The 19,114-nt window shown below is 40.3% G+C and overlaps 3 protein-coding genes across 6 annotated transcripts in view; 1 reads left to right on the forward strand and 2 right to left on the reverse strand.

Moving 5' to 3' along the window:
• caska (calcium/calmodulin-dependent serine protein kinase a) overlaps positions 1–19,114 on the forward strand; it is a 145,991-nt gene that overhangs the window by 77,251 nt on the left and 49,626 nt on the right. The gene's annotated exons all lie outside the window — the stretch shown is intronic.
• gpr82 (G protein-coupled receptor 82) lies at positions 1,686–14,382 on the reverse strand. 3 transcript variants are annotated; one of them, XM_008437210.1, is made up of 5 exons: positions 14,341–14,382; positions 11,602–11,701; positions 4,122–4,924; positions 2,071–2,202; positions 1,686–1,984 (listed from the first exon to the last, which is right to left on the reverse strand). In XM_008437210.1, exons 3-5 carry the CDS (start codon positions 4,917–4,919, stop codon positions 1,769–1,771), a joined length of 1,146 nt encoding a protein of 381 aa, XP_008435432.1. In that variant the 5' UTR covers positions 4,920–4,924; positions 11,602–11,701; positions 14,341–14,382; the 3' UTR covers positions 1,686–1,768. The 3 variants fall into 3 exon arrangements, with proteins under 3 accessions (XP_008435432.1, XP_008435443.1, XP_008435452.1); XM_008437221.1 differs by lacking the exon at positions 11,602–11,701; XM_008437230.2 differs by lacking the exons at positions 11,602–11,701; positions 14,341–14,382 and adding an exon at positions 8,744–8,828.
• Positions 14,780–18,516, reverse strand: gpr34b (G protein-coupled receptor 34b). Of its 2 annotated transcripts, none has more exons than XM_008437253.2 (3): positions 18,168–18,516; positions 16,634–17,192; positions 14,780–16,546 (listed from the first exon to the last, which is right to left on the reverse strand). In XM_008437253.2, exons 2-3 carry the CDS (start codon positions 17,167–17,169, stop codon positions 15,982–15,984), a joined length of 1,101 nt encoding a protein of 366 aa, XP_008435475.1. In that variant the 5' UTR covers positions 17,170–17,192; positions 18,168–18,516; the 3' UTR covers positions 14,780–15,981. The 2 variants fall into 2 exon arrangements, with proteins under 2 accessions (XP_008435475.1, XP_008435466.1); XM_008437244.2 differs by having other exon boundaries at positions 16,634–17,195.

Raw genomic sequence — 19,114 nt, forward strand, 5'->3', positions numbered from 1 at the left:
AAATTGTTAACTTAAAGCAAGCTCCAATATCTTGCTGAAAAGTTACTTGTTAGTTGTCTTATTCCAAGCATATGAAAACTAGAACATACTAGAAACTTAATAAAAATTACTTGGTAAGATTTTGTGTGTTTGCAGTTCTGTAGAACTAAAGATTATCTTTTATTTTCTAAAGTTTGATGAAGCTTTCTTTTTTGATGTAGTTTCAAACAGGAAAGGAGGATGCATGATCTGTGTAGCATGGCTCAGTCTCAGTTATTGTCTATAAATATCTGTCTGCTAAGGTTTAGGTATTGAAATAATGCTTAATGAACGCAGCATTCTTCAAACAGCAAGCTCTTCAAACACAGAAATTATCATAGACAGCTTACCTTCTATATACAAGTTTATTAACAAAAATAATGTAACCTTACAGTTAAAATACTTTAATGAGGCTATTGTAACAAGATGAAAAAATAACAAAAACAAATAAGCTGCCAAAACGTAAATACCACGATCTCACCAAATCCTGTTACCTCTCACAAGATGGCTGACTAAATGGACAACTAGAAGCTAGTTTAGGCATTGCTTCCCTTTTTTTTTTTTTTTTTTTTTTTTTTTTTTTAGTTTTAGCCATCTTTTTAAGTCTAAGCACCATTAATAGCAATAATTGTTTTTGAGCACTTGCGGTTTGCCGAGGCTGACCGTGGCACAACAGACATTTAGCTCGTTGTAGAGCTATTTCAGATAAGCTAGCAAAAATAAAAATAAGAAAAAGATTTAAAAATATCAGTAATATAGACAAGCTCATGTTACTGACCGTCAGTGATGAAACCAGTCAGTGGAATCAAGTTTGAATAGCTTGAATCACTGATAGTCTTGGTTACTGCTTCCCATTAACTATTGCCTTAGTTCAGCTAGCATTTAGCGTTTCAGGAGACTGACAATTAGCTTGCTCTACGGCTGTTTCATACAGGCTAGCGAAAAGAAAGGAAAGGAAAAATACCAGTAAAAAAAGCAGACAAGCTCATGTTCCTGGACTCTCAGTACCGTTGCAAACCGGAGCCATCGCTCTGGTTTGCTAGCTCTAAGGCTAGCTCCGTTTGGAACAGTTTTAAGCATCCACAATAAAATACACAATGAGGCAATACTTAAGTTGCTTTGTCCTAACTAATTTACCTCTGTCCAGACACAGATCTTACTTGAACAGTTTTTAAGAACCAAGGATATTTATGGTGAACATGAAGGGCAAAGGAAGGGAGCCAGTGGACGGGAGCACTGTTTGCGGCGCCACGGTTAGCCTCTTCTTTCAGTTCCGGTTGCTGCTCTCCAGCTAAGGGAAAACAATGGCGGCTGACGCTCAGTTGTCAGGAATCAGTAAATCAAAGATTCCTTGCCAGGGTTTTATTTCTTTGATGGAATAAAACAGAGGACAACTTCTTTCATCGACTGGCCTGTTAACATGATGTCACATATTCACTCAGTGAAACTCCTCCTCTCCCTGCTAAATGGAAAGTAGGTTAATGCAATGCTTTGTGGGATTGATAGTTCTTATATCAGTGTCTTTGAGCTTCTTCATGGCTGTAGGCCCAACACACATGCATTCTGTCCCACGTTGGACGTGTTGCATCTCTGCGGTGTTGTTGTGACATATGGGGCATTTTGGGGGGGAAAATAATGTCTAAAACACGTTCAGCTTGACACGTTGACACGTTCAGCTTCACTGTTTTTTTAATGCATAAGAAATAATCCAGGCACATCTAATTTATCGCACTTGACCTGTTAACTTCTTTCACAAGCTAACACCTCTCGATAAGATCACATTTCCTTCCCCAACTTTTTCTGTTTTCTGACTTCCACTCCCCGTAGTCGTCCACACCATTTGGCCCAGCTTGTTGTTCCTTAGGAGCCTGTGGGTCTGCTGGCGAAAGGTCCTGTCCAACAGGAAGTACATCACGGGGTCAGTGGAGGATCTCAGAACGGCGAGCAGAAACAGGAAGTTCTTTAGCTGGAGAGTGAGAGAGAGAGCAGAGAGAAGGTGATGCTATCTGCTCCAAAGCCAGGAAGTGAGACATGGAGGTGGAAATCAGTTACCTCGATGAAGACGCTCAGGGGGTGACAGGTGGTGGCAGAACAGGAGTGAAGCGAGGAAGGCTGATAATGAGCCAGAATGATGAAGATGGGTTTGAAGATGTGGTATGGCAGCAGACACAAAGAAAGGACAATCTGCACAGAGTTTTAAAAACATTGTAAAACATCATCAAACCACCTTTCTGTTTCATGAAGAGGTGAAGTACAATGTGTGATAAGGTCGCAGAATAAATGAAGCACTGTGAATACTTTCTGGATGGACTGTATGTCTTCCCTTACCACTTTGCATTTCCATATATGGTGCAGGATACTATAAAAGAGAAACTGTGGTTTAAAGTGTTGCTGTCGTTGTTGCTCGTTCTTTGAATGTAGAAGACGGACCACATTGTTAGAAACACCGTTTAGCTTTATGCTCAGTGAGATGTGGAGCCACGCTGCTGCTGATGTATCCAAACATCTCACACTCTCCACGGAGCCACTCTGAGGCTGGATGACATCCGGAGAACATGAACATGCCTCACTTTTCATTTTTTAATTACTTCCTTTCGAAGCTGTCAGGATTTCAGATCCTAAACGTGTTTAGATTAGATCCTTCCTGACATAGAGTTCATGTTTGATCCAGAACAAAGATGCCGTTAGTCCATCACTTGAAGAGTCAGCTCAAATCGATGGCACCTTTTTTGTGACTTCCCTTCAAGTCAAATTTTTTCTGTGAAACAGGAAGGGAAGGTTCCTTTCTGTAATATAAACGGGTTTCCTAATAAGCCAAGACTTCTCTACAGTGCAGTACAATAGATTTTCAGATTTTTAAAGCCTTTTTTAATTTTATTCTTTTGACTATGCATCCTTTGTTGAATCATTATCCAAAAGAGGAATAGTGGAGTTGGTTTCTGTAACAGATGAACTGGAAAGGGTGGGGGCAGGAGGAAATGTCTACACAGATCAGAAAGATGCAACACTTGTTGATGGTTTTCAGCTAATGTCTCTTTGCTAATCACCTACGAGCTACAGAACAACTACATGTGTTAAGCTGTGTGGTGTTGACTATTACTCATTGATTCAGACAAAGAAGTTGAAAGGAAATTAGTTTATTTGCGTAATGGATAGCAGGATTATTCCTGTTTCACTTTGGCTGCATGATACCACCAGCTGCTGGAGCCACGGAGCCGTTGGCTGAAAATAGTGGGACTGCAGCAGAAACCAAAGCGCCCAAATACCTGCTGTTTCTGTTTACATTTAAGCTAGCGATAGCATTTTAGCACAGCTACTTGCTGCCAGAAGTTAAAAAAGCAGCTTAAATAGTTATCCCACGTAGCAACGGCTTAGATAAATACTGTAAGTTCAGTTATTTAATCTGTATTTTTCCTTTCTGGAGTTGGGATGGACTGTATCTTAATATAAGATGTCACTATGCAACACGGTGCTCTAGCAGTATTCACAAGCTTTTACTATGCGTGGAATAGCAGAGATAAAGAAAAAGATTGAGGGATTGGAAACATTTGATCCCAGCGTTCATTGAGTGGAATATTAGTTCTGAAATCTGCCGTTTACAGAAGAGTCGTCCCAATCAGGAAAAGCAACTTCAATTCCTCCGAGGTTGGACTTCCTACACGGAAAGGGAAAAATTCTCACTATCCTCAGTTAGGATTTTAAGGCCGCTCCTCGCGTCTACAGTTGTTACACGACGTAACACTGAACAAATGAAAAGTGGTGCACTTGGGTGTCGCCATGTTGAAGTTCCAACTTCTCCGACTATGTTAATTGGAACGCTGTTATCTAAAGTCAAACTCAGCTCCTGGTTCTGTCTTCTGAGGCAAAGGGAAAGCCTCACCAGTGTTGTTTCATCTCTTGCATTTAAAAAGTCTTCTGCAAGACCTTCAGAAACTCCTAAAGATCATTGGTCAAACAACCTTAAATGATTGCAGGAAAGTACAGGTCTTTTGAATAAAAATCTGATGAAAACTATGTTGCTTCCTGCTCCTGTGATTGACTCGAGACCCGGATGTTTGACTCGTCAAAACCAGAACACGATGACGATGAAACATAGTTCTCACCTGGATGACCACGATGTTTCTGGAAACCCGCGCCACCATGCACTTCGAGCTGGTGATGATTGAGTTGCGGCGCGAGCTTCTGAAGTGCTTCAGGACGGTCACGTACGAGACCAGCACCAGCAGGTAGAGGACGAAGAACAGGATTATAGGGGAAATGCTGCTGATTGAAGACACGGTGCCTCCCGTTTCCACCATCGGGCTGTAGCACAGCTCCTCACTTCTTGTAGCCTCGTTCATAGAGTAGTAAACAGTCACCGGAACGATTCCCCCCACCACCATCACCCATAGTGTGGCGCACACCCCGTTTGCGAAAGAGACCCGCGTGAGGCTCGAGAAGAAGCTGTGGGGCAGCAGTGAGATGCAGGCGCTGGGCCGGGAAGGTTGGGTGTTTCGAATGAGCACGGTGAACCGGCTGAGCGCCACCCAGGTGAGGATCAGGATGCTGATGTAGATGTTGATGTGGAGCACAGGGGTGATGCCGTGCAAGACTATCTGACACGGGATGTCCCTTATGGACCAGCGCGTGCCCATGGCGTAGTACACCGCCAGGAAGGGCACCATGATGGCCATCAGCAGGTTAGAGATGCTCAGGTGGGTGAGGTAAACGTGCGTGGGGGAGACGGAAGAGATGCAGCGCAGGAACACCCACAAAGACAGCAGGTTCCCCGGCAGAGCTGTGAGGAAGAGGAGCGCGTAGATGGAGGGGAGGAAGTAGAGCGTTGCCGCTGAGGGACAGAGGGAGCAGGAGGCATTATGGAGTAAAAGTTGAGACGATGGGTCCTCCGATGGGTTCTCCATTTAATCTGAAAGAAGGCAAATGAAGATCAACTTTAAACAAAAGTCTTCATAGTTCTTTTAAGTTTTTAAACAACAAACTTTAATATGTTTAAATTTTATATGAACGTGAGAAGCAGCTATGATGCTGTGTGAAGTGAAAGGAAAAGGATGATAGATGATTTTCAGAAGATTTGAATCAAGAAGTGTAACGTGCATTTGTCTTCTACCCCATTGTTGAGAATGTTGAGTCGACGCAACCAGTTGCAATGACGAGCAGCGTGACTGCTGCTGCATTGGCAGGTGTGCAGTGGCTGCCCTGACGGACGGAGAAGGAACCGGGATAGGAACCCACCTGGCTCATCAAACTTGCTATCATCCATTAGGACTGTGGGAAATGAAGGAATCTGTCCCGAGAAATGTAGAGAATCGGTACGCCTGACTATAAAGCCCCAACCGTTTGCAGACAGTACGTACAGAGTCTGTGCAGCTCACAGGGTTTGCACGGTATTCCCGAGTATGTGGGAGCCTTAACAAATACAACGTGTGTTAGCGAGCTGTTCTGTTTCACTAAGCACTCAGAGGTTCATAACAGAGCCTTGGTGAACAAATATCCAACATTACCTGGTCATGGAGTTGAAAAGGATCAACGTAACTTTGGCTCTTTTGTCACAAACATCACTCTGACATTTAAGGAAAGTGTTTTAAAGTTAAAAACAGGATGTGGTCTTCTTGTGTCTAAGTTGGAGAAGTACCTGTGGTTGTGGTGAGGTCATTTCTGTATCATGCTGCGCTGATGTAGCAGAAGGCAAGAGACTAAGACTGCATTAAGAGCCTAAGTGTGTCTGACCCACACACCCACACCATGTATGTGTGTTTTTGTTTGCACTTTTCTTTTGTTTTTCTTTATATTTCCTTTCAGATGTTTTTATTTTCCAGACTCGATTGAGTCGTAATGCCTTTCTGATTTCAGAAACATTAATTGCAAGAAGTTGATCCAAGAGCCAAAGACACAGACTGGGTCTCCTGTCCATGGCAAACCAGTGGACCTGGCGGTTGAGTTTTGCTGCTTAGCTGCAGAGAGTCCCTCCATGTCTACCCACCACCTGGGTGGAAGACTGTGTAGGTTAGCATGACTCCTTTCCTTCCCGTTTCAGAGAAAACCCTTTAAGGGAAGTTAGAAAGAAGTTGCCACCAGTTTCAGCTTGACGTTTCAGCTGAGCCTTTTTCTGGATCAAACATGAACTCTGTCAGGAAGGATCTGCTCTAACCCAACGCAGGACGGCAGGAATGAACATAATTAAAACCACCAATCTTCTTTCTCTGTTGATGTTGCACATGTCGTGCGTAAAAAAAATAATGTGTTTTAGCAATGTCACCCTTTTGTAATTTCTTGCCCAACGTTGTTTCAGAGGGGAAGAGCATTTCCGTAACGGTTGGCTGGTAAAACCAGGCATCCACGTTTCGCCTCGCTAGGATCTCGGAGGGAAAAGCAGCAGCTAAGTGGTGCCAGCTAAAAGGATTGAATAATTTAACCATATTTTGTACTGTTGGAGGTGTTAACAACACAGGAAACAGTTATGAGTCAACACCACAACAATCTTGAGCTTTTTTGGTAACCTGTCAAGGGACAGCAGATTATCTTCTGCTAAAACTTGGTACAGTGCATCAAATGGTGACATTTGTTTGAGCTGTATATTGTTAACCTTTCTAAATATTTCTAAATATCGTTTACTACTATTATCAGCTGTAAGTGACCTTAGAGGAGCAGCTGTTGGTTCCTGTCAACCTGAGGTGAGTCGAGAGGCCATTTTTAACCATTTAAACGGCGACCTTATTATACGTGAGGTTAAAAACAAAAAAAAAATCACCGGAAAGTCGAGCAGTACGATGTTAAGAGAAATGTACAAAAAACAAAACTGCAGACCTCAATGAAAATGTACATTTTTACAGTTCATACCAGGACAGTAAAAAAAAAAAAAAGCAGAATTACAAATTGTTAAAAAACATTTTGTAAATTATGGCAGCACACAATATTTTTGCCAGCTTGAATGTCGTTTGAACAGTTTAGACCAAAGTAGAGATGGTTGATATTATGTTCAAACAGTGGATTCCAGTTGTTAAGCATGGTGGTGGAGGGGTGATGGTTTGGGTTTGTTTTGCATCTGTGAGATGGTTAAACATGCCCCTGCGGTGCGTTATGTTTCTGCCACCAACTTTAGCRTGCAGTGAGACTGATGTTAGCACRTATGTGTATGTGAACAAGCAATAATTAGTGGTGTGTGCAATKAAATCTAACACACACTCCTCTCTCGCTCTCTTGAGGTGAAACGTTAATCTCAACAAAAGCTAAATAAAGATCTGCAGCTATAGAAATCTTTTTTCATTCAGTCAGAATATTTCCTACAGATTCTGCGTTCAGTCGGATTCAGCTGTTTTCACCAACTTCTTGCACAAAATCAGGGAATTTAACTTTGGTTCTGCTTTGATCTTAACAAAGATATTTAAAATATATAAATAAATCAATATGAAATAGTTTTCTATGCTTTAGGAAAAACTTTGTCCTTTTCCATCCAACATTCATGTTTTTATTGGTAAAAGGTTTAAAATAAATTGATCACTTCACTGAATGTTTTACATCACACACTAGTTATTCCATGATTTTGTTTAGTTCATAAATAATCACATTAGAAATAATATTAATATAATAATAAATAATCACTGTATTATTTATGAATTAAATACAGGATATCATAAAAGTATTCACACCCCTTGAACCGTTTAACTTTACAACCGTAAACTTAAATGTATTTTATGCCATATTTTTAATTTGTATTTGTGTAACGTTATTTAACCAGATATGTCTCATTCAGATGAAAAGTATCTTCTTCAGGACAGACCTGGCCAAGACTGGCAGCAACACACCGTCATTTACAAATCAGAACTACAGATATCAAAACCCAATAAAATACAATACAGAAAATAAAGGAAGAAAAGTAACAAAAAGCAAACAGCASATGATGGATCAACTTCTACTAACATGTAACTGAAGGGAAAGAAAAGGACGTATGATTTAAATCATCAACTAAATATACTGATCAATGTTCTGTGTAYTATGAATCAGAGGCAGATCTGAACAGGAGGGATTTTAATCTCAGTTTAAAGGAACTCAGTGTTTCAGCAACTTTGCAGTTTACTGGAAGTTTGTTCCAAATTCGTTTAGCATAGAAACTGAAGCAAATACACAACAAACTGGGTGCAGATGTCAACAACTGAAACATTACAAGTCGTCTTTACACATCAAAATGTTGCTCAGTGTTTCATTGATCACGGKTCACAGGTGGATCTTTTAGTCTAGATTTAAAGGAGCTCAGTGTTTTGGCTGTTTTTCACTTTTCTGGAAGTTTGTTCCAGATTAGTGACGCATAGAAGCTGAATGCTGCTTCTTATCGTTTGGTTCTGGTTCTGGGGATGCAGAACAGAACCAGAAGACCTGAGCGGTCTGGATGGTTGATACAACAGCAGGAGATCCTAAATGTACTGTGGTACTAAAAACAAACAAAACAAAAGGAATCGAGGTGTCGTGATGTCCCTGTCTGTCAAAGTCCTGGACGCATTGTAAATACTGTGGTCAGACCATAGAAAAGTTATTCATAAAGACGCCAGGCTGGAAAACGCAACAATCAAAGTATCCTAGGCAACAATAAGAGGCTGCTGAAGTCAAAAATAATATAGTTTCTGGTTCTGCAGCCCTTGAACACTGAGGTGTTCTTTGTTTTCTCCACGAGTCACAAGAGAGTTTCTGCATTGATATATCTCGCCGCCATCAAAGTGTGGTTTCTACATACCTGTGGTCTCAGTTCGGCCAGGCATACAGCGGTACAGACGCAGAGAGAGCTGCTCAGGAGCCGGCCGCTCGACAGTGAGCTCTCTGAGCTTCTTCCTCTTTATTTGCACTTATTGTAAATGCTACAGAAGTGGGCTGGTTAGTCTGTAAGCCTCAACCTTCATTTCACTTCATCTAAATTTATTTCAACTTCAAACAGTAAGCAGATCCAGACAGAGCACACAGAAGACGGCCACTGAGTTATTTCAGGTTTTGCTGTGCATTGTTTTTTTTTTGTCAACTAGCTTCCTTCTCTTTTGTTGCAGAATTAGATTTTTCCCCACCCAGAACACTGTTTTGTTGACTATCTGCAGAGCACAACAGTAACGTTATTTCTTCACGTGAAATGTAACTTCATATGTTTGTTTTACTAGTCTGACCTCACGTTTTAAATCCCTCTTCATTAGTGCTTGTTTTACACCAAGTGCAAAAGAAAATGGAGATATCATTACTTTAACCCAGCAAAAATGCAGTGGAGAATTTTCATGTTTCACTGTGGAACTCTTAAAAGCAACACTAAAATAATGGGGGTAAGATAAATCTGTTTGGGAACAATACGGTTTCCCATTCAGCTACAGGAACCTGTAGTTTAAAGGTCGACGGAAATGTCTTAAATTCAATAAAATATAAATTTTTGCCGGTTAATCACGGATCTTAAATTTTGTTGTGGTAGGACCGTTTCATCTTGTATATTGCATAGCAGGACCTTTCTGTCAAGGGAAAAGTCTGACATCTTCCTTATTCGTTTCTGTGACTTGAGGCGGTTGGGGCAAGCTAACTAGCTGCTAACATACCATTGCTAGCTAGCTAGCTTTTTTACATCTATCGTGGAGACGATTAAGTCTACCGCAAGCTAGCTACTAACATAGCGTTGCTAGCTAGCTAGCTGTTTGGCGTCTATCATCGGTTAAGGGTTGGCTGGACGAGGTTCATCTTTGCCAATGACTTTTATTCCACGTTCATTCTGAGCAGAAAACTCGGCACTATGATGTTAAGACTGTAGACAGCCATATATACTGTGAGAAACACAAAGTTGCTGCCAAGAGCCACAAGAAGACCCCAGAAATGTGACAGTTTTGCTCCCATGGCGTGGCTAATGCTAGCATTGATCAAAGAGCAGCATTTGATGCGACGCAAACTGTGGATTCTGAGGTTTAGTGGACTTTAAACATAGTGGTCAAACGCCGGTTTTACTTACTGAGGAGTTTTATTTCAACAAAGTTGTTACTATGAAGGGAAATACAGCTGAAAATGAGAAAAGAAACGCGTAGCATCAGACCAAAAGAGAAGAGAGCCACAGATGCAGCTGTGATGACAAATGGGGAAAAAGATATTTTAAAAAACCCATGGTAATTGGTGTCTTCATTTAGTAAGAATGTGATATAGTTATAAAGTTAACCTTGCAAGGATTGCCAGTTCTACCTCCATTCTTTAAAAATAAATAATACATGTATAAAATATGCTGTTTTCTTTTATGCCCGATGTAGGTCGTAAACCAGCTGAAACCCTGCTGTATGTCCTTCAGCTGCAGTAAAGTAACACGAAAATCTAATATCACATTGGCACAAAGTAAAATCTGTATGTTTCATTAACTGCAGCCTACTTTATCCTGGACAACCGCCCACGTCCGTCTACATGCAGATCACGTTGTCATCTCTGTTAGGTTCTGCTTTTTTGGACCTCTAGAGAACATTATCTACTTTTTTTGTTCTAATTAATCAGCAACTTGGTAGCTGAGTAGTAGCAGAAAGAGGAAATCTGACACTAATTTACTGAGCACAGGGCTAAAAACCCAGGAAATTTCTTTGTTAGAAAACAGGATCTCCCAGCAGCCCTTCAGAGATGGTGCTGATCTGAGAACTTGTGTTGTTAATCAGATGCTCTGGTTTCCTTCCTCTGTTGATGCCGTTTCAGCTCTGAGCTGCTGGAACATCACCAGACGTCGGTCATAGTAACTTTTACTTTATTTGTTCTTTTAGAATGCATTTCAAATTTCCCTACTAGTATTTTTCTAATTAAATAATAATAATTTTTGCACATTTTTATAGCTACAGTGTGTGACTTACAAAAACACAGTTTTTTTTTAACATATTTTTTAAAAGTGTTTCTATATTATGTCAGTGTAATATAAAATTCTGTGAAGAAATTGAGCTCTTCTGCCGTCTCACTGTGGTCCTACTGCCATCTGTGGAAACACACGGCTCGGTCAGAAACAACCAGAGCCGAGCATTGTCAATCATTCTTGTGTACACGCTTCTCACAGCCTCCCACTTTTCTCTATGCTGTGCTACAGCTCCTTGTTGATAGCATGACCATTAATAGTGGTGGGTAAACAGCTTTCTTGGAACAGTAATTTGCTTCTTTAGCACATTTAGCAGCACATCCGCGATAAGGATTGACAACACTAAGCCCCTCCTCCTGGCTCTGATTGGCTGTTTTTGTCATTTGTCAGGGTATTTCTGCAGATGGCAATAATAGCTCAGGGAGGAGCTCTTTTTGTCACAGATTATCTGTCTCATATATACTGTCACAACATGACATTTTTAACAAATATGTAAAAAAATATATATATATATATTTTGTAAATGTTACCTACTGCAGTTCAAACTTTGTTTTTATCATTTATATTTAGTTGATTTTCTCTCAACTCTTTCTTTTGTTAACATTCTGCTTTCCATTTCTGTTGTCTCCTCTTAGTGAATTATTTATATGAGCGTATCATCTTGCAGTTTTTATTATTATTATTATCCAGAATAACCAGTGAGTTTTTATTTCTTTTAAAAGACAAATGCTTTCCTACGCACAGATACGGTCACGTACCTTTAACCTTCTGATCACTTATTCACAACACTGCGGTTAATGTATGCGTATATTTAAAGGGACCGCTCCAGCATGTGACTTCCTGTGACGTCATGAGAATCTAAGATAAAATTAAGAAGATAACTGTTAACCTCCACACGTTTGGTTTATTCTTAGGTTCAATCTCCAGATGCCTGAAGGACCCAAAATGTTTGATCCAAATCAGAGTTTAAAGGATATTCTTATGAATATTTAGGAAATGTACATAAACTTTTCAATTCACAAAAGGTATTAGAAAACATCTAAAAAAAAGTCTCATTAGCCTTGAAACAAGCACATAAGCATAAGTTTGTTCATTCTAATTGACCTAAAACAGAAAACGCTTTGAGGTTTTTATCAGGTTTATGTAAATATATGGTTCACATGTATGTCCTGCTTCTCCACTGTTCCATTTTGAACTAATAGAGTTACATTTACTGAGCATAAAAATGTGTTTAGTGCATCATGGTGAGTGAAAGCTGAGGAATTTCTGTAACATCCTACAATCGTCCTGAAGGGGGCGATGATGTTCCAGCTTAGAAGCACTGAAGAAGGAGTCAGTGGTGAAGAGCATCACTTTGCACTTTGGTTTAAAAAAGTATTTAATCTAAACATCCTAGATGTTTATTCAGTCTTTATGAAACTTGATCCTCTTTCTGTCAGTTTTCTGCCCATACTGAAGAATATGATCCTTTATTTAACCAGACTTTTTTAAAAATAAATCAAAAACTTTGAGGTCTTTTCCATGACCACAGGTCAACTGCACACACTTCAGAAACACAAATCACTTCAAATAAAACAGCAAATGGCAGCAATCATGTGTATTGATTCCTGTAGTGATCAGATGTTTATTGCATTTTGTATGATAAAACACATTATTCTCTTCTAGTCTTTCCTCTTTTTTTTTGGACAGACTTTGTTAGACTTTCCTAAACAAACCTGAGTGATTATTCAGAGAAGTAATATAATTAAATAACAACATTTCAATGACCCTTCTTCCATTCTGCTACCCCATGATAACCTAAACGCAACCTCCTGCTCCCTCCATGACAACGTCCAAACCAGGGGGAAGTAGAGGTTGATAAATGCAGCACCGACTTTTTAAACACAAAGACAATCAGCTTCAGCTTCATCTCACAGAGGATGAACATGCAGCTAAGCTAAAGGAAACTCCTTCAGGCCCTTCTGACTCATTAAAGAAATGTTTTGGCTTATGGACGCCCCCCCAGGCCGCTTCGCCCTGGGCAGACAAGCTTATTATACATAATAAAGAAATAAAACAGCTGCTTTGATTAATGAGCCCTTTCCCACGTCTCCCCACAACCCATACTGGAGCGTATTACTTAGTTAAACAGATTTGGATGTTTCCTCGTTCTTGTAGGACACAGGAAGCTACAGAAAGGAACTTTAATTTCATCTTAAAGGTACAGAATTATTTTCTGTATCAGCATCGCCTCAAGTGCCCAGGGTTTTTTTTGTTGGATTTTTATTTTATTTTTTTTACAAATCAGCGGTGTCAGCAAAAGTCTGCTTCCGCCGGTGGAAGAAGTGCTTGTGATCATTTGTAAAATCCTCATTTTTACGGTAAATTACTTTAAAACGTGTATATTTTGAATGGGATTCAGTATATGATCGATATGCAGTGTATATGTTTACATTCCCATTCTTCAGTGTTCCCTTGGTTTAAGGAAAATTGTTTGACTCAAAAGTTACAGCAAATAACCTCGTCTGCTTTTTTTTTCCTCCTCTCCTTTTTTTCAAATTGATGGCTTACAAATCCAAGTTCAGTCGAATCAGACAGATTTCCAAATTGGCAACATGATGAATAACTTCAAGTTTTATATTCTCGCCTTTTTTCCTCTTTCCTTCCCCAACTTGTGCTTCAAGTTGAATCAACACCTACTGACAAATTTCTCAAATGGTAAACTTAATGGATGGCTATAAGTTACACTTAGTAAAATATAATGCAGAGTTCAAAATCTAAAAGTCGCTCTTTGTGGATTTTAGTGAAAGAGGCTGCTACGATTTGTAGTGTGGTTGCAGTGGATTTAGGGGAATCAGAGTCGAGAGCAGGGGTGCTCAAACTTTTTGAGAGCAAGATCTACTTTTTCTCTCACCAGCCGTCTGAGATCTACCTCATGACACAAACACATAAAAATTGCAAATTAAACTCTATTGACTTATTTTATATGCAAATATATATCAGATATAGCAGAAATAATAAAGTGACAGAAAACCTAATCCAGTTTCTTCCTCAGTGAGATTCTGACACTGGGAGCAGCTTACTGGTTTCTGGTTACTGGTCTCTGGTTACTGGTTTCTCAGTCAGAAGCTGGTTGCAGACCTGACGCCAGCAGGTGTCAGTCAGTCAGTCATGGTAGATCTGAACTTTGGTTTGATGACCTCGATATGAGAAACTACAGACTGATAGGAGGAACCGAAGAGCCCAGTAAAGGTAAAGGCAAATCTTCTGAAGTCGGGATATAATTAATTTAATTTCACATAATTATCGCGGTAGAATTTGTTAAAACTTAATGAAATATTTTTTGTCCTATTTGATGTTTGGTGTGACGTATGCTCACAAACGAACGAGGTAATTAGTCAAATTTTGTCGTTTATTGAATATTCAGAAACTACAGCAGGTGTAATGAGCCACAGCGAAGGTAAACAAAAAAAAGGTAAAACAACCCGAACAGACGATCAACTGAAAACATCTCCTACCTTTTTACTCTCGGTCTCTTTGTCGTTTAAGCACACCCGTTGCCGTGGCAACCGCCTGCGCCCCGCAAGCTGAGCAAAGATTACATTAAAAACACAACATTCAGTACGTTACGATATCAGGTTTCCAGGCTTGATATTTATTTCTCGATTATTAATAAGCCTCTGATGAACACAGCGGTGGTTGAGTAGCTAATTTAAACTCCTGCTCTGTTCGTCAGTCGGTCTTTGAGTCGCTTTTTTTTTTCTTTGTTAATGGAACCGAAACGCACAGAATTGAGCAACACCTTGTTGAAACAATAATTACTGAGATTATTAATTTTAACACATTTCGTTGACTTTTTGTAATTATTCTTTTTTAATGAAGCTACAAACGTTTAGGACCTTAGTGAATATTTTGGATAAGCCTATCAGAAGAGGAAGTGCTGGACTCAGCGTCCTGACGGCGTTCAGTTTGTCACCTGCCGAGATCGACTCAAAACCTTTCCGCGATCGACGTATTGAGCACCCCTGGTCAAGAGGGTTTAGTATAAATGTACTCCACATTTTCACATTTTTATTTAAAAAGGAGTAAAACTCGCCCTGCCTTGACGACCCCCCAAGAATAAACGAGTATAGATTATGGATGAATGGAAAACCGTGACTCTTTTTCACTTCACTCCACATTTGTGCACTGCTTTGTGTTGGTCTGTGTGGAAGTGTTCACCTGCCAGAGCTGGGGCATAAATTCAGAAGTATCTTGTTGTAACGACAAAGTTTTGCTACAGTAAAGCATAAAAATATGTTTCTCTGACAGATTATGACTTAGGATCTCCCTCTGACTCCATCTTCTCACTCTGTTTCTCTTAAATATCTGGCGGTACAAACTTGACTGGTACAAACTTTCTCGTTTAAAAGAGAGCATATTTTAGTTTTAACGACATGTAAATCTCATTATGTATCAACGAGAAGCTTTTTGTTTTAACGAGATTCTGCACCTGAATTTGTGCCTCCGGCTATTAAACGCACCCGTACGTCTGAAACATAAAATCCAAATACAATACATTTAATTTTGCATTTGTAATGTGATGAATTGTGAAAGTCAAGGGGTGTAAATAGTTTTGCAAGACACATTACATCATGCACCTTCCCTAAATATATGCATATAAATAGATATACTAGTATTAAATGCATAAATTGTGCTAATATTTTTGGTTACCTGCTGAGTTTCATCCAGAAAACATTCTAAACCCGATGGTAGGGGCACCAGGTCAGTCCACCAGCAACCCAACATGTTTTTGTGTTTAAAAATTTTTAAAAGATACAAAAATTGTGAGGTTCACAAGCAGGGATCATAAGTTGGAAATAATAGTGTGTGAGGCCAACAGGCAGGTGCCGGTGGTCGCCCAGTTCAATGCATCGACTGTAGAACTTTATCTGTCTTTAATGTCACTGTTATTGGCATATAACAAACCCTATTTCAAATAAATAAATGATGCTCAGTCTGGTGGGGGGGACAAGTAAAGTCTGGCGACCTGCCAGGCTTATGATACACGGGGGGGAAACTTTGTTGCCTCGTCCGTCAGTCCCCACATTGAATTTTTCAAAGTTGAAGACAAAACCTGGGAATCCCAGTAAAGTCTCTGGTTCTGCTTATTCTGCAGCTCAGCTGGAGCTTGATAAAACATATTTTTTCTCGCTCACATTGTCGAGGGCATTCGACTGTCTCTTGTCGCTCCTGCTGTCCAGTTCAGTGCTGGAGTTAGCAGCGCTGGTCCCGCCGACGTCTCGGGTGCGTAACACACTCGTCATGAAGCGCCGCACCTCCTTCCTCACAGAGGCGGACAGCAGGAAGAACATGACGGGGTCCAGGCAGCTGTTGAGAGCGGAAAACACCAGCGAAATCTCGTTGAACTTGTCGGCCAGGTTGCGCGTTTCCAAGGTCTCCTCGGTGATCTGGGTTTTTATGTAAAAACCCCGGAAGACGTGATAGGGGACGAAGCAGACGACGAACAGAAACAGGACAAAGAAGGACTTGCGGGCGACTCGACTATAGTGCGGCGCTGTGGGCAGGTCCGGTCTCTGCTGCGACCTCCGCAGGAGTTTCAGGGCGATCTTTCCGTAGGACAACACCAGAGAGACGAAGACCAACCAGAAGACAACCAGCACAAAGATGTTGATGTGTGCTTTCAGCATGTCTTTCTGCGGAATTGTCCTGTACTGGAAACACCTGAAAACAAAAAAGCACAATCACCTGCTGGGACTTTTGAAGCAAAGCACAAGACCAATGATGTAAGCTCTCCTAACTGCGACTTACTTTGTTGTATCGACACATTTGTCATTGCTTTTAAGGACAAATGGGATCATGAGAGCCAGGGCCACCACCCAAATGACGGCGCAGACAACGATGCTCCACTTCGGGGAGCGCATCTTACGGCGAGTACCTGCGCTGCCGTAGATCTTCAGGTAGCGGTCGATGCTGATCAGCCCCAGTAGCGTGATGCTGACATACATGTTCATGTAGAAGAGGTAGCCCACTAGCTTGCACATTGTTTGCCCTAGCTCCCACTTGTCCTGCTGGAGGTGGTACTGGATCCTGAACGGCAAACAGACGGCCAGCAGCAGGTCCGCAAACGACAGGTTCATGAGGAAGACCTGTAGGGAGTTCTTCTTGGAGTGAACGAAGAAGAAAACCCAGAGAGCCACCAGGTTCCCGGTGAGACCCAGGATGAAGATGATGGAGTAAAGCACAGCCAGTGGCGTCTGGAGCATTTTGTCGTCCACCAGTTCGCTGGTGTTACACGCATTTGAGGTGTTCAGGGTGTTCGGGGTCGTGGAATCGGAGATCATCATGGCGTTGTGATTCTCAGCCCTACCTACTAACAGACGAGATGAAATGGTTTTCCATTAGAGTTCACTTTTATTTTGTTGTGACTTTTTTGTCTAATTCAGTTAATTTTACTTCATGTTTATAGTGTGTTTGGTAGTTTTTATGAGATAAAATTAGTTGAATATTGTTTAGTTTCAGGTTAGTTTTTGTAGTGTTTTTAGTTTTTCATACTTTGACCTTTTTGAATTCTGTACCTAAGAATTAACCAAAGTATTGTATTGTGGTTACTGTACATCGATTGGGTAATGAATACTCACACCATTTAAAAAAATTAATTAAATTATTGATGAGCAACAACTGACTCTGGTGTTTTGTCCCAACTTTAGCAATCACCATTTTGCAGACTAATAAGTAGTAAGTGCTGCCAGGAGGAGCATGGAATGCCATAATTTTCTGGGGAATAAAAACTATTTCACATTAGTCTGAATAAATAGACTAATAAATACAAAAATGAGGGATCTTATATCTATAAGTATGTTTTAGTTAGTTTTGCAAACATACAATATAGTCCCAGTTAGTTACAGTTTTTCCACATTAATTACCGTTTATTTCAGTAAACAAAAATGTCTTTCAGTTTTAATTACTCCGTTAGTTTTAGTTAATTATAACTTTGGTAGTTCCTTCTCTCAAGCAGTTTTTTTCTGTAAGGCATTAGCTCTATTTCTGCCTGCTTACGTATTTATTTATTCAGAGCCAATGCAGAACTTCCTGTGTAATATCTGCTGCACTTTGTTTAGTAACCAATCTGCTGTGGTTTCTGACTTTGTTTCTAATCATGCAACAACCATCTGCTAGTTGGACTCCAGGAGCAAATAACACTCGCATATTGCTGTGAGGTCTCCTTATCAAGACATCTGTGACACAGCTAATGGTAAAAGCAGAAGGAAGCTATTTTGACATTTCAACAACCTGCTTTGTGTTTTTCACTGCAGAAAAGTGGGGGGAAATTAATAAAACTCACCTTGTATTTGAACAAATTGTCATTTGACTTTCCTTTGAGTTGAGTCAGTACAAAAAGATCCCTAAACAAAAAGACGACTTAGAAAGTTCCAGGTCTCCTCCTTATGTCCTGATGTCGTACGTTCAGATGCATAAATAGGAGCAGAATGAAGTGAACCTAGTTCTCTGATGAGTCCTCTTCGATCTGCCGCTGCCACTCTGGTCATTATCTCTGCCTGCTATGAGAAGCTGCGCTCTTCAAAGCGCGCAGAGTAACACTGATGTGCAGAATGCTGAGGTGTTGAGCAAGAATGAACGCTGTGAGCGCGGCTACTCCCCCCTCTTTCCTCTCACGCTCTATAAGCAGCAGAGGCATGCAGGCAGTACAGAAGTACAGAAGGCAGGCCTGCCTATCTGCGGGATCTGATTACAGCTCTGATGTATTGCTGAGTGGAGACGGCTTTGAGAAGAAATGACACCTATAAGTACTGCTGTGTGTACCCACAGCAGTTAGATCAGTGTTGCCAGAGGGAAGGTAAGCCAGGTTGGAGCTGGCAAGCTGTGACAATTAATTTCTGCCCAAACACTGTGACTTTTTTTTAAAAAAATGTAAGCTTAATAGGATGGGGGTGAAAGGTTCATTGTAGTTTTGGCAAAATCTCAAATTAGGTCTTTTATAGTTATAGTTGATACTCGCCGTTGCCCGGTTAAGATTCAACAATTTCTTTGTGGAACATATTTATTCTAGGAAAATTTCTGTTTGCATTTTTTTTAAGAGTATATCTAAACCATTTGAATATTCTCTAAACAATTGTATGCCACTGTGTTGATCTTTCACATTAAATTCCAATGAAACATATTTGTTTGTGGTTGTAATGTTGCAAAATATGGAAAAATTCGAGGGGTACAATATCTATCCATCTGTTTGTCTTGTCTGTCTCAGAAAATAGAAAAAAAATGTCTCTCAAA

The sequence above is a fragment of the Poecilia reticulata genome, linkage group LG2 (genome assembly GCF_000633615.1).
Source record: "Poecilia reticulata strain Guanapo linkage group LG2, Guppy_female_1.0+MT, whole genome shotgun sequence".
NCBI lineage: Eukaryota > Metazoa > Chordata > Actinopteri > Cyprinodontiformes > Poeciliidae > Poecilia > Poecilia reticulata.

What these genes read in the sequence shown, in the direction of transcription:
- gpr82 (XM_008437221.1), bottom strand. Translation starts at nt 4,919, where the DNA reads ATGGAGAACCCATCGGAGGACCCATCGTCTCAACTTTTACTCCATAAT. An exon ending in GAAACATCGTGGTCATCCAG is followed by an intron (nt 2,203 to 4,121) that starts GTGAGAACTATG and finishes AACTCTGTGCAG; the next exon opens with ATTGTCCTTTCTTTGTGTCT. An exon ending in CCCTGAGCGTCTTCATCGAG is followed by an intron (nt 1,985 to 2,070) that starts GTAACTGATTTC and finishes CTCACTCTCCAG; the next exon opens with CTAAAGAACTTCCTGTTTCT.
- gpr34b (XM_008437253.2), bottom strand. Translation starts at nt 17,169, where the DNA reads ATGATGATCTCCGATTCCACGACCCCGAACACCCTGAACACCTCAAAT. An exon ending in AAATGTGTCGATACAACAAA is followed by an intron (nt 16,547 to 16,633) that starts GTAAGTCGCAGT and finishes TTTTGTTTTCAG; the next exon opens with GTGTTTCCAGTACAGGACAA.